This window comes from Bactrocera latifrons, unplaced genomic scaffold (genome assembly GCF_001853355.1).
Source record: "Bactrocera latifrons isolate USDA-ARS-PBARC rearing strain unplaced genomic scaffold, ASM185335v1 scaffold_296, whole genome shotgun sequence".
NCBI lineage: Eukaryota > Metazoa > Arthropoda > Insecta > Diptera > Tephritidae > Bactrocera > Bactrocera latifrons.
The window spans coordinates 308,337-323,323 of record NW_017536585.1 but is presented as its reverse complement, the minus strand read 5'-3'; the positions used below and the strand labels follow the sequence as shown (position 1 = coordinate 323,323).

Below are 14,987 nucleotides of genomic sequence, written 5' to 3'. Positions count from 1 at the left end.
ATAATTACGTCTGCCCTGCGCATAGGCGTCGATGCTGTAACTGTCGTCGTCGCTTTTCAACAAATTGTGATTGTATTTCAAGCTGCCCTCTCGTCCTCGCTCCGTTTCCTCGTATTTTANCAATTCGACGCTCAGAAAATATGTTTAAATATTTTATAGTACTCAAATGGTTTATCTTTTTATTTACATTGCATATTTTATCGTAAAATGCTCAAAACATATTTGTATTAGTTAAGAAATTTTGCACCTCGCTTTGTTTTGAATAAGACATTCTGCAACTAAAAGATCAGTATAAGTGTCGATCTCCATTGCTTCAGCAGCATCGATTTCCACTACACCACACCTGTGAATGAGTTAGAGTAACATTTGTTAATAATATAGTAAATAATTTTAATAAGCATGGTATATATAGCGGAAAGTTAAACGAAACAAATCCGTCCAAGATCTAGAAAAAATAAAAATTAACAACGAACGTATGGAACCTGTGCATATAATAAAAAATATTTAATTAAGAAGGAATTTAAGTGCCTTAGCACGTTTTTACTAACTACTTTTGCTAAGGTACATATTCCTTTTTAACTCTAAATCTAATGACATTTTATTTCCAACCAGCTGATGAATACTGAGTTTTATTATCCACGAAAATATTTTGCTTTATAGATATTTGCCAGCTACGTTTTATTTTTTTAACTTCTACTCTTGAGAAAAAATATGACCGAGTAATACTTATGTATATGTAAATTTAAGATGTTTACTGTAGCGAAATTTTTTCAAAACTCTCATCCATATAGTTACTATAAAGCCGAAAAACAGAAATGAAATTTTCAAAGTTCTTGAAAAAATGTTGTATACTCAAACAAATCAAACATTTTCAATTACTACTTCCTTCATAATGATTTTATAGTCAAAGTTTCTGCAATAACTCTTATTTTTTGTCCCTGGATTTTATTGATGTTATTATTTTACTCACTTGTCATTTTGAAATTTCTGTTCTACCTCCACCAAGTGCCTTGTGGAAAAGTAAAACATCCCTGTTTCAATCAATTCTCCTGGCCAATCTTGACGTCGAGGCCTGTGTGTTGGATTGAAATTTAAAGGAACTACAGCTTCGTCTTCTCGGATTAGCCAACGCAATTTATGTGATCTATAATATAAATTATACAATGAGCTGAGTTCGGATAGCATACCATACATATGGTCATATGTGCATAAAAGTACCTGGTAACGGCAAAAACGCAATCCTTTGTCATAAATCGGTTTAAAGCTTCCTTTATATATTGATTTTTTAGAAATATCGAAGTACATTGGAATAATCCAAATCTATTGATGTTATCGTGCTTTTGTAAAAATTCCTTAACAGATTCCAAGGATGAAGTATTATCTTGTGCATAGATTATGTCTCTCTTGTGCACTAGTGCACCAACTATTATATAAACGTAAATGATTTAAAAAGAAGTTAACTTTTTATTAAGTGATTTTGAGTTATTATGCAATATTTAGTATTAAAAATTTTTAGCTTACATTTAGTAGCTTCCTCCACTATCGAATCGCTATCCGTCGATACCCAAATATATTCAAATAAATTTGAGCTATTTAATACATTTATTGTACGTGCTAGTAATGAGATACCTTCGAGCTCTTTTAGATTTTTATTTAGTATACCTTTGGAGCCACCTCGGGCTAAAATCAAAGCATGTACTTCCTTCTCAGAGCTGTTAAAAATTTGTTTTTAAAAACATACTTATATTGATCTCTTTTCTCACCTTAAACTCAATGCATATACTTGCAGGTATAAAAATATAAAAAAATGTAAGACCGACATTTCTCTTGTAAAAATTTTAGTGCTTTCAACGGAGAGCTTCACACTTCTGAATGAGATGATTAATTAAATTAACGTTAAACGTTATGTTGGCGCAAGTATTGTTAATCAACTTGTGTTTGGATCAGCGTACTTATGTACATACATATGTATGTATGTGCAATTGTAATGCGCCACGACGGGTGGAACGTGTTTTTATCACGAGTTAGGTGTTGAGTCTAAATCTCACCGTTGTCATTATTTACAATCTTTATGTACAAATTGATAATATCTATCAGTCGGAGAGAAGCGTCGACTAATTCATAGGAAGGCCAATATCTATTTAAAAAAATTATATTTATAATAGTATTAAAGAAAAAATTTATTAAATTTGAGCAAGTATGAGTTAACAATAGCTTATTTAGTCAGTCGTGAAATCAAAAATAAATGAGCAGATTGCCATTCGTGTCAGAGATGAAGGTACAATAAGAACCCCTTAGTAGTGAATTCACTAGTTTAACGATGTGATTGGCCATCCACGACATACACAACTTTGCACAAGAAGGATAGATCATCAATTTGACGGCGAGATCTGAGAATATTGACTAGAGACTATTTTCAATTGCCTTAAGCGTTGAGATTTCTGTAGTTTTCAATCAAATTTATCAGAGTACCTTTATATGGAGATCAAATGACCGAGCTATATTCTAGTATAGATTGGTCGAGTAAGTAACAGGCACTAAGTAGCGAACGGGGATCAGAAAAACCTATGCAGGTTCTCGTAATAAAGCCCGACATCTTATATATTTTTCGTTCTAAAAATTTTTCAGATCATCAGCATTGAGCAGATAATCTGAATTGACGTTGGATCCAATATCATTAATAAATATTGTTACAAAAGTAGTATTAAGTTTGGTACCACTTGTATTTGTATTGCTATAGCATCCCTTATTATAAACATTGGGCGCCGCGGTTGTCTGTTTGTCTACTTGTGGCATAAACATTAACTGTATATGGAACGTATAGCATTATGTTCTTATAATTGCCAGACGCAATGTTCTAGAGGTACACGGCGGCATCAGGGAAGAGTGCGTGGCTATTTAAGTCGTGGTAGCGCCAACGTAAGGAAGGAGTGCTAAGAGTAAACTGCTATAGTGTAGACAAATTGTGAAATAAAGAGATTTTGTTAAAGTGAATTAAACGGTTTTTGGTTTTATTTGTCAATCNGTAAACTGCTATAGTGTAGACAAATTGTGAAATAAAGAGATTTTGTTAAAGTGAATTAAACGGTTTTTGGTTTTATTTGTCAATCCAGAGATACGAACCTAGTAAAGTAAACTAGTAAGGAGTAAATTCGCAACAATTGGTGTCAGAAGTGGGGTTGTCAAATAATCGAAATTCTAGATGGTTAAATTCGGGGAATTGAGAATTCAGCAATTAAAAAAGGAACTGGAGGAGCGTAATTTGCCGATAAGCGAACAAAAGGCAGATCTGCAGGCACGATTACGTGAAGCAATGGAAGCGGATGTAATTAATGTGGACCAATTCGAATTTGATGGCCCAGAAACTTCTACTAAGGTAGAAGAAAAAGTAGAAGAACAACGAACATCATCAAGTGTAGACATGAATATGCTGTTAGTGGCTATTAAGCAAATGGCAGAAGATGCAGTGCAAACAGAAAATCGTCTGGCACAGCAAATGACGCAAATAGATGAAAATACATCACAGTTAAAATCTCGCCTTACACAACAAATGACTGAAAATAATACGCTGTTAGAAAATCGTTTGGTACAACAGATTCCAAAAAATACTACACAAGTACAAAAAAAAAAATACAAGAGAAATTTTCAAAATTTGAAGACGAATTAAGCACGTTAAAAAATGACGAACAATATTTAAAATCAAAAGTTCTTCAATTGAGTAATCGTATGCTAGAACTGCAACTGCATGGCCAAATAACCAAGATTGAAGGCACCCACATTCGATGGAAGTATTCCATTTCAAATTCAAACTTCAGTTTGAAAAGACAGCAATGGCCAATAACTGGAATGCAACGAACAAAGTGGCGGCCTCGTTTGTAAAATTGAAAGGACCTGCGGCAGAAATCCTTCAGACTATTCCAGATTGTGAACGGGACAACTATGAGGCTTTGATGAGTGCGATAGAAAGACGATATGGTAGTGAGCACCGGAAACAAATATACCAGATCAAACTGCAAAATAGGGATCAGAAAATGAACGAGTCATTGCAAGAGTTCGCAACTGAAATAGAACGACTAGCTTATTTGGCAAATGCAGATGCACCTGTGGATTACATTGAGAGTGTGAAAATTCAAAGTTTCATAAATGGAATTCGTGATGTGGACACCAAACGCGCCACATATGCATTGCCAAAAAGAACGTTTGCTGAAACGGTTTCGCACGCCCTCACACAGGAAACAGCTTCTCTACTAAGTAAACCAGTACACAAAGTACAAAGAGTTGAAATGGAACAACCGGTGATGGAAGAAATATTGAAGACTCTGAAGACAAGTGCTGCACCGCGAGTAGTAGTGTGGAAAAGCGGGTCACTTTGCCTGAAATTGCAATATAAAAGTAAACTCATCAAAACGGAAACAACCAACAGATAACGAGGACAGAGTATCCACTTCTCACAAGTCGTTAAAATAAAACGGAACAGTTCAAAGGGGCATGAACTGGTTTCCACAACTATATGTAACGTCATCTCGATATCACAAATAGGTCGCCATGTCAACAGTCTTACTATCAACGGCATCGTAAATGGAAGATTAACGCTTACTTTGGATACTGGTGCCACACATTCAATTATCCGATCGGATGTGGTAAGAAGAACGGTTTAACCATTAGTCGGTTGCAAGCTTACGGGGAAGTGTTTTGCGAAGTGATGATTGGTACCCTGGTAGTTAATCACACCTTCATCGTAGCAGAAATCACGGATGAAATTATAATGGGAGTGGATTTCATGATTGATCACGAGATTACTTTGGATTTAAAAAAGCAAATGCTGTTTTGCCAGAACATGGAGATGCCTATAAACACCGGATATGTGACCAACGTTGAAAGTAAGAAGGTGATTGTTGATGATAATCAGAGTATTCCACCAAAATCTGAGGCAGTTGTATGGGCTAAAGTGAATGGAGGAGGTGGGACTGAGGAATTGTGGATTGTGGAACCAACAAAAATAGATACACCCATATTGGTAGGAAGAACACTTGTGAAAGCTAGAGAAGACGCTACCATTCCGGTCAGAGTAGTGAATGAATTCAACACGCCTATAAGTCTGAAGAAAGGAGCAGTAATTGGACAGTGCGAGAATATAAGTGCAATACCACGATGCGAACGGTCACAACAGATGCCTACTGTTGAGCCAGAGCAGATAAGTCCTACACTCCTAAACAATTTTCTGAACGACGTGCATGGAAATGAAAAACTAAAAGCAGAAAACTATTAGAAAAATACGCATCCATATTTGAAAACGAAGGAAACAACACAGGAAGAACCGGCATTGTCAAACATCGCATAAATACCGGAGACGCTAATCCAATCCGACAAGCTCCGCGTAGGGTTCCACTAGCAAAACGTGAGGATGCTAACAAAATTATTGAAGACATGCACAAAAACGGTGTAATCGAACCTTCAATAAGTCCATGGAGCTCACCTATCGTCTTATTTAAAAAGAAAGATAGTAACACCCGTTTCTGCGTAGATTACAGGAAGTTGAATGATGTCACAAATAAAGACAGTTATCCTCTACCGAGAATCGACGATATATTAGACACCTTGTCTGGAGCGAAATGGTTTTCTACATTAGATTTACAAAGTGGATATTGGCAAGTCGAAATTGATGAATGTGATCGTGAAAAGACCGCTTTCAGTAAGGGCGACGGGTTATGGGAATTCTCTGTGATGCCATTTGGGTTATCTAATGCGCCTGCAACGTTCGAGCGACTGATGGAACATGTGTTAAAAGGACTCGACTGGAAGACATGTTTGGTGTATCTTGATGACATTATCATCATGAGAAAAAGAAAGTTATGATGGGCATCTGAAAAATCTAGAGGAAGTCTTTCAGCGAATAGCATCAGCCGGATTACGCTTGAATCCCAAAAAATGTTCATTATTGAAGAAGCAGGTCACATATCTCGGACATAAAGTGTCAACTGAGGAGATTCACACCGAGGAGGGAAAAATAAAAGCGTTAAAGATTAGCCTCGACCCACCAACATACATGAACTCCGCTGCTTCCTCGGCTTATGCACGTATTACCCCCGGATTTGCGAACGTGGCTAGAAGTTTACATGATTTAACAAAGAAGAGTCGCCCGTTTGTCTGGCAGTTGGAACAAGAAAAAGCGTTTGAGCAGCTTAAAGAACTACTTTGTACGGCGCCGACGTTAGCTTATCCAATACCTGGAAAGAAATTCATCCTGGATACAGATGCGAGCGCTCATGGAATTGGAGGTGTACTGGCTCAGCTCATCGACGGGCAAAAAAAGTAATTGGGTATTACAGCAGAGTGCTCGGGAAACCAGAGGAAAACTACTGTGTGACTCGAAAAGAACTACTAGCTGTGGTGGAATGTGTAAAACATTTCCACAATTATTTGTATGGGCAACGATTCTTGCTGAGGACTGATCATGCAGCATTAAAATGGTTATTACTGTTTACGAATCCGGAAGGCCAAATTGCACGATGGATCGAAAGATTACAGAATTACGACTTCGAAACAGAACACCGAAAGGGGATTCACCACAAAAATGCGGATGCATTATCACGTCGCCCCTGTCCACTGGAATGTAAGCATTGCTCCAAATCAGAAGGAAAACAAGGTATAATCGACGTGCGATTACTGAATATAGAACCTGAAGATGATTGGACTCCTCACCGCATCAGAATCAATCAGCTTGAGGACCCCGATCTTGCAAAGCTGACAATAGCCAAAGCAAATGGGGTACGACCACCAAAGGAACAAATAAGTAGCGAGAGTCCAACTGCAAAAGCATATTGGGCCCAATGGAACAGCATAAACCTCGTTAATCGTACCTCGTTAATCGTACCTAGGAAGGCGAAGATGGCAAACAGTCTCGTCTGGTGATCATAGTATCGAAGTCCATGATCCCGAAAGTATTGAAAGAATATCACAATGGACCTAGTGGAGGGCATTTTGGAATTGCAAAAACTTTAGAGAAGATTAAACAACGGTTCTACTGGATTGGTTTTCTAAAGGTTCTAAAGTCAAAAGTCGCGGTAGGCTGCAACAGTACAACGTGGGATAACCGTTTGAACGAGTCGCAATGGATGTTGCAGGTCCGTTCCCAACCAGTATGGCCGGAAACAAATATCTACTGGTTGTCACGGACTATTTCAGTAAAAGGCCAGAAGTGTATGCCTTACCAAACCAAGAAGCGAAGACAGTAGCCGAAGCGTTTGTAGAAAATTGGATAACGAGATTCGGAGTGCCCATCGAATTACACTCAGATCAATGCAGGAATTTCGAATCTTCCCTTTTCCAAGAAGTCTGTACATTATTGGGCATCCACAAGACACGGACAACAGCGTTACATCCACAATCAGATGGGATGGTAGAGAGATTCAACCGTACGCGCGAAGAACATCTGCGGAAAATCGTTGATAAAGATCAACGGAATAGGGGCAAGTGCATCCAGATGTTCCTGCTGGCGTATCGTTCAGCGAAGCACGAGACAACTGGTTACACGCCAGCAAAGATTATTTTCGGATCTGATCTGCGACTGCCTGCTGATCTTAAGTTTGGAATGAATCCTGCAGCTGTAAGAAATGATGGAGATTATTGCTCTGCCTTAAAGGAAAAAATTAATGAGCTGCATCTAATGGTAATGAAGGACCAGTTTGATTAAGCGGCAAATTCAAAAGGTTTTGAAGAAGGTGATCTGGTCCTACTGTACAATCCACTTCGAATGAAAGGCTTGTCCCCGAAATTGTAAAAAGCCTGGGAAGGGCCCTATGTGGTGATGAAACGACTTAATGACGTGGTATACCGCATACAAAGAAATGGAAAACCACGATGTAAAATGAAAGTAGTACATTTGGAGAGACCATTTGGTTCAAGAGGATTTGTGGAGGGCAGTGTTACAAGAGTGGTATTAAGTTTGGTACCACTTGTATTTGTATTGCTATATGCATCCCTTATTATAAACATTGGGCGCCGCGGTTGTCTGCTTGTCTACTTGTAGCATAAACTTTAACTGTATATGGAACGTATAGCATTATGTTCTTATAATTGCCAGACGCAATGTTCTAGAAGTACATGTAGGCATTAGCGAGGAGTGCGTGGCTATATAAGCCGTGGTAGCGCCAACGTAAGGAAGCAGTGCTAAGAGTAAACTGCTATAGTGTAGACAAATTGTGAAATAAAGAGATTTTGTTAAAGTGAATTAAACGGTTTTTGGTTTTATTTGTCAATCNAATTGTGAAATAAAGAGATTTTGTTAAAGTGAATTAAACGGTTTTTGGTTTTATTTGTCAATCCAGAGATACGGACCTAGCAAAGTAAACTAGTAAGAAGTAAATTCGCAACAATATGTTAAACAGACCTACATGTGATCCTTGTTGTATTCCTGTTTTCACGTCGTAACTCTATTGTTGTGGAGACGAAGTAGTTCGTAGTAAATAGTATTAAATGAATATGTACTTTAAATTACAACTATGTACCTCTTGAAACACTGTATTCCTTTTCTATATTCTCTTTTGTTATATCCTTTTATAAACTGTAAAGACATGTTTATCCATATTGAATAAAGTCAGTCGTTATTTAACCTTAAACCTTCTCGGACCATCAGGTTATGGGCCCAGAATCCCATGTGATCGCGACCGACTGGACGATATCGAATAAAATTCAATTTAATTAAATGAAAAAATAATTTGAGACTACAGCATAATGGCTGGTATAGTAAGAATCGAGCCGCTAAACGCGGAAAATTACAATTCTTGGAAGCAGCAAATGCGGGCAATTTTAATAAAAAATTATTTGTGGGAATACGCTGATGGCGCTAAATTGTGTCCCACAGACGAGACAAAACTCTTCGAGTGGAAAAATGCTGACCAAAAGGCATTAGCGGACATTACATTGGCGATAGCGCCATCAGAGCTAGGGCTGATTTCGGAGTGCAGAAGTGCACGTGATATTTGGATAAGGTCGACATTCCAATCAAAGGGGCTAGCTAGAAAAGCAACGTTACATAAACGTGTAGCGTTGTCGCGTATGTCAGAAGACGAGAAAGTTTGAGAACACCTTAACAGGTTCTTCGATGCAGTAGCGAAGCTTAAAGAAATAGGCGTCGAAATTGGCGACGAGCTACTGACAATTTTGTTATTGTACAGTTTGCCGGCGTCATACGAGACATTTAGACGTGCAGTTGAAACGCGAGATGACCTACCGAAGCCGGACATTCTTCGTGTTAAAATTCTCGAAGAACACGAGTCGCGAAAGTCAAAATAAGACAAAGTGGAAGACAATAACGTGCTTTACATAAAGAAGAAGCAAAGCCAATCGCATGTTGATCGTAATTCGTCAAATTCAAAGGAAACAAAAAAGTGTTATCGCTGCGGTAAATCGGGACATTTCGCGAGAAATTGCAATGACAAACTACAAGAACAAAATACGTGTGTGAGTGAAGGAACAAACGAAAAGGCAAAAGTGGCTTTATGTTCAATAGAAAAAGCATTTGCCGTCCCTATAGGAAATATGAGATGGTGTTTGGACAGTGGCTGCACATCTCATATGAGTGCGAATAAAAACATTTTTGAAAGTGTTGAACTAGAGAATGACGAATTAAGTTTGGCAAATAATTGCTCAACGAAGATAAGTGGTGTTGGTAAAGTCTGCACCACAGCAAACGTTCGCGGAAAACAAATGTCTGTTGCTAAAATTACTGACAGGGGTTACGCAGTTATATTCAAAAAGAATGAAGCCGAGATTATGAATAGAGATAATAAAGTGGTATTGGAAGCCAAACGAATTGGCAATTTGTATTATTTAAACAAGTTCAAAAGATTTCGCAAATTTGGCAAATTATAAAAACAATATTGATCTGTGGCATTACAGAATGGGACACGTTAACGAACGCGATCTGAAATCAATGGCAAACGGTTCGGTATATGGTTTAAAATTTAAACAAACTGAAATACTCTCCGATTGTGAAATTTGCAAGTGAAAAGCAAGTACGTGCAACTTTTCCTAGATCAGATGGAAACAGAGTTGGCGATCTGCTAGAGATTGTGCACAGTGACGTGTGTGGACCAATGAGGTGTGAGTGCCATGGCGGTGCGAAATATTTTGTGACATTTATTGACGAAAAGTCAAGGTGGTGTGAAATATTTTTCATAAAACAAAAATCACACGGATGTTTTTAAAGAATATGAAGCCAAATTTGAGACATTGTGTAACAAGAACAACGGGTGAAGTTCCATACTGGGTATGGACCAAGAAAAATCCAACAGTGGCGTACATGAAAATATTTGGTACAATAGCATACGTTCTAAACAAAAATTCTTCAAAAGGAAAATTCGATTCGCGCGCTGAGCCATGTATATTTCTTGGCTTCTCATGCGAATCAAAAGCGTACCGTTTGTATTCAAAGACTAAAAAGTACATTATAATAAGTCGTAAAGTTCATCGATAAATCTGCTTTTGATGGAACTTTTGAAGAATTTGAGCACGAAAATGAAAAAGACGTTGAATATGAAAACAAAATGGACGTTATATTCGAGAATAGTAATACAGATAGCGAGGTCGAATGTGAGAATGAAGAGTCGGTAGACGCATCTAATTGTGAGGTAGATGTGGGTAGTAAACTACGTGGCAGAGGCCGACCATCGTATGTACGTACAGGGCAAAGGGAAAAGTGTATCGCCAATTAATCGCTAATAATAATTCAGAATAGGAGGTTACTGATCCTGACGATTTCTACGAGTGCAACGAAGCTCGTTTTATAATTCATGACCCACAAACCTTGGCAGAAGCATTGAAGTGCAAGAACGCGTCTTTATGGGTAAAGGCGCTGGAAGACGAATTTTTGGCGCATAAGAAAAACAAAACTTGGCAAATAGTTGAAAAGCCTTTGAATCGTAAAGTAATTGGTAACAAGTTTGTGTTCCAGACCAAAGATGAACCTTTAACAGTTCAACTGGTTGCAAAGGGTTATGCTCAACGACCGGGGGAAAATTTTCACGAAGTTTCCTCTCCGGTTGCACGGTCAACTTCAGTACGGCTCTTTACTGCACTGAGTACAGAGCTGGATCTCCAAATACATCAGATGGATGTGGTCACCGCATATTTGAATGGAGATCTAGACGAAAACATCTACATGTATGTTCCAGATTTACTTTTGAGTGTGTTGGAGAAAATTCAACGAGGTCAACCTCAATATAGTAGCGTGTTTGACACAGTATAGTAAAGAAAGCGTTATATGGTTTGCGACAGTCAGGGTTAATGTGGTATCACAAATTATCAGTAACTCTAAACAAGATTGGATTAAAATCAACAAAATTTGATCCATGCTTCTACGTACGTCGAGAAGGTGGTAACATTGATGCTGATTGGGGAGCAAATTCAACAGACAGACGATCATATTCAGGTTTTGCATTTATATATGCTGGGTCGTCTATAAGTTGGGAAGCTCGGAAGCAACGTACTGTTTCGCTTTCCAGTACTGAGTCAGAGTACATCGCCATAACTGAGGCGGCTAAGGAAGCCCTTTATTTGAAAGGCGCTTTGAAAGAGGTGGAAATTGACTGTGCCAGCGTAAAGTTATTCAACGATAACCAGAGTGCACAAAAGTTAGCAATATCTTCGAATTTCCACCYTCGGACGAAACATATTGATGTACGGCTTCATTTTATCCGAGACTGCGTACGAGATAAGGCAATTACACTAGAGTATATGTCAACACAGAAAATACCAGCGGACATATTCACCAAAGGTCTTACGGAACTGAAGCATAATAATTGTTCACCAAGTTTGGGCCTTATCGAATGCAATCAAGAAGACGAAGAATAAGCTCACTACTTCGAGAGGAGGTGTTGTGGAGGCGAAGTAGTTCGTAGTAAATAGTATTAAATGAATATGTACTTTAAATTACAACTATGTACCTCTTGCAACTCTGTATTCCTTTTCTATATTCTCTTTTGTTATATCCTTTTATAAACTGTAAAGACATGTTTAATCATATTGAATCAGTCGTTATTTGACCTTAAACCTTCTCGGACCATCATATATCTATCTATAACTAGATAAATGATCTTGACTTGAAATTGTCTGCCTGTTAAGTAGGAACTGATCCACTTCAAAGCGCTACCATAAATGCTGGTCGAATTTAACATGTTTAGCAAGATGCTGTGATTAACTCTGTTGAATGCTTTACTTAATTCATTACATTTACTACATCTACATATACATATATGTATACAATATAAAAGAAAGTCGTCTTAGTTACACTATTTATAACTCAAGAACGGCTGAACTGATTTTTTTTATTTTCTCCTTAGAATAAAATGAAATACAATTCATGAAGACAAAGATTATATTTCAAATAATAAGCATTTATTTAAAATTCATGTTTGCCAGAATTATTTGAATATTTTATTACTTAAAAAAACTTATAAAAATAAAAATAAAACCACATATAAGTCCCGTGGGACGTGACATAAACGTGGTAACTAGCCATTACCAGGATCCCGATGATTTCAACCGACATGCCGTTTGAGTTTAAAACTTTGAGGACGGTATGACCTACAGGTGGGTCACGAACTAAGGTTTCATCTGACAATTTTTTTTTTTAATTTTATCACTTCGTTCTTCGCGCGCACTTTGAAATCTGCTTTAACCATTTACCGTTCTAGGAGCTTCCAGATGATACTGACTACTAAAGCATTAAATTTAACCATTAAATTTACAATACGTCTTCCATTCGCCATAACCATAAACATATCACAAGGCCAGTCCTTAAAAGTTTATGTTCAGTATTTCACATGGTCAATTATATCTGACATGTTCACAGGTCGGAATACCATCTGCGTTATTTGTTCTTGCATCAGATAATAAAACGAAAAATGTCGTCTATCATAAGGTGCTTCACTAAAAAGTAAAGCCTGTGCACTAAAATACATAGTCAATAAAAAATCTTTAAAATGCTTGCTTCTTTAATTTACCTGCATTAATTATCCAAAAAAAAATTAACTTGATAAAATTAAAAGTCCGCTCATTTATTACCTCTAATTTAAACATATCGTGCTTCATATGTATGGTTTGAATCTGAAATAAACGCTTTGAGGAAAATACAATTTTTTAAACTATGTAAAAAAGGAAGTGAAGCCAGAGAACATAAAGCCATACATATACATATGTATATGTCTTTTTGTGTTCTTTGCTTGAACCATAGAACGTAAAGTATAGAGAAGGTGCAAATTGAATTCTGTATGATGTTCGATTTGGCGGCTAACAGAGCCGATAGAATCTGGGTAAGGAATTCGCCGTTCTCGGTGCTATTTAGCAGAATTGAGCACGTGCGTGGCAAAAATATACGTAAAATGGCTGAGAATAATTAAAGAGAATAGCTTTGTAGAAAAATACTTTACGTTCTCTGGCCGAAGCTCTCGTCAAAGAGTCATCACAATGTTGTGTTGTTTGTAGAAATTCCGAGCTGTGAGAAACTAACAAACGATCGCCAATTGTTACCGCTTTCCTTCCATTTTGTACATTTTTATTAATTGGCTAATCATTTATCGCCTCTATATTTTCATTAACTATTCAAATGCCTACCGTTGTCACTATGAGTCCTTAATAGCTTTGTTATTTTTTAAAAAGAGGACACTTCCTCGGGCTCAGCTTTAGACCAATGTCAGCCATTCGCTTCGCTTCTTCAACCTTCTATAATCCGCACTCCAAATTTCACTGAATATGTTGTATTTTGTAAATGGAATCTTCCTCGACACGTATTTCATAACTTACCACGGCCTCAATCTCTGGACACTGTCCTAATATACTGTCATATCCAGGGGTTTGCCTATAAGTAAGTTTGGTGTCTGGATTTATTTCTGCCCAAATAACTGCCTCTGATCTTGGTGGAATCTGCTGACTCCTTGTTATTATCACTCGTCTAACTTTTTAAATGTTATCTTATCTGAACATAAGTGGTACTTCCATATTCATATAAATCATAATCCTGTTTTTCCCTGTAAATTTTTATACCTTGATTTGCTAGAAAGTCTATTCCAATTATGATTTCATCCACGATATCTGCCACTATAAAATTGTGTATCACTGTTGTCTTTCCAATTACGATCTTGCGCGTAACTTCTCCGAAGACTTGTGTATCTTCGGCAGTTGCAGTGCCCAACTTTGCCCCGGCTATTGGTCTTACTTCTTTATCAACCACAGTTAGTATACGCTTTTTACCATCTACACTTCCCATAACGGTAACATTACTATTATTCCCGATACGATTTACGTCCTTTTTTTTACACAGTTGAAGCATTTAACCGCATCTTCACTTCTTTTAAACGCAGCTGTCGATTCGCCCAGTACTTTTTGCTTTTGTTCTTAAACTTTTTAAAGTAATAGGTTCAGCCAGGTGAGATCTTTTATTTTTACTTAATCAGCTTTAAATGTTCGATTGCTTATTAGAGACGCATTTTCCTGTCAGAGTATACGCAAATATCAATTTGGACAAGCTTTACGTTAACGAAGTTCTGAAATTCCGTGTTCTTGATGAACTCCACGGTTTTACGTGCATAAGCCAAGTGAGCTAACTTCTCAATCACCATAGAAAACTCTTGCAGGGACTTATTGACTTTCTGGCGACTATTTTGCAAACCGAATGGGAATCAGCTTCCTATGCTCCCTACCATATCGTATTTCTAAGGCACCCATTAACGTTTCATAACTGCTCAACTCGCAGTTTAGAATGATCTGTAATATCTCCGCTACAGATCCTTTTAATGCAACGAAGATCTACTTTATATTCAGTGTTCCAATTATTTGAAGATGCTGTCTTTTCTAAATGAAGCTTAAAAACATGGAACGAAACTGTGCCATCAAAGGATGTAGGTGCTTCCTGCTCTTTTAACTGTAATAACACCTATCTGGCGCTACGTGCTGTTTGTTTTAAGCGAAGGCATTTATTTACTCTCTTA

General features: G+C 37.4%; 2 protein-coding genes across 2 annotated transcripts; one reads left to right on the top strand and one right to left on the bottom strand.

Annotated features, from left to right (window-relative positions):
* Positions 1-197: 197 nt before the first annotated feature.
* Positions 198-1,910, bottom strand: LOC108970292 (N-acylneuraminate cytidylyltransferase). Its single transcript, XM_018935595.1, has 5 exons — positions 1,764-1,910; positions 1,522-1,712; positions 1,219-1,423; positions 971-1,144; positions 198-343 (listed from the first exon to the last, which is right to left on the bottom strand). Exons 1-5 carry the CDS (start codon positions 1,820-1,822, stop codon positions 232-234), a joined length of 741 nt encoding a protein of 246 aa, XP_018791140.1. The 5' UTR covers positions 1,823-1,910; the 3' UTR covers positions 198-231.
* Positions 1,911-7,111: 5,201 nt separating this feature from the next.
* On the top strand, positions 7,112-7,693 carry LOC108970287 (uncharacterized protein K02A2.6-like). The gene has a single exon (XM_018935587.1). The coding sequence runs from the start codon at positions 7,112-7,114 to the stop codon at positions 7,691-7,693; it is 582 nt and encodes a 193-aa protein (XP_018791132.1).
* Positions 7,694-14,987: the final 7,294 nt, after the last annotated feature.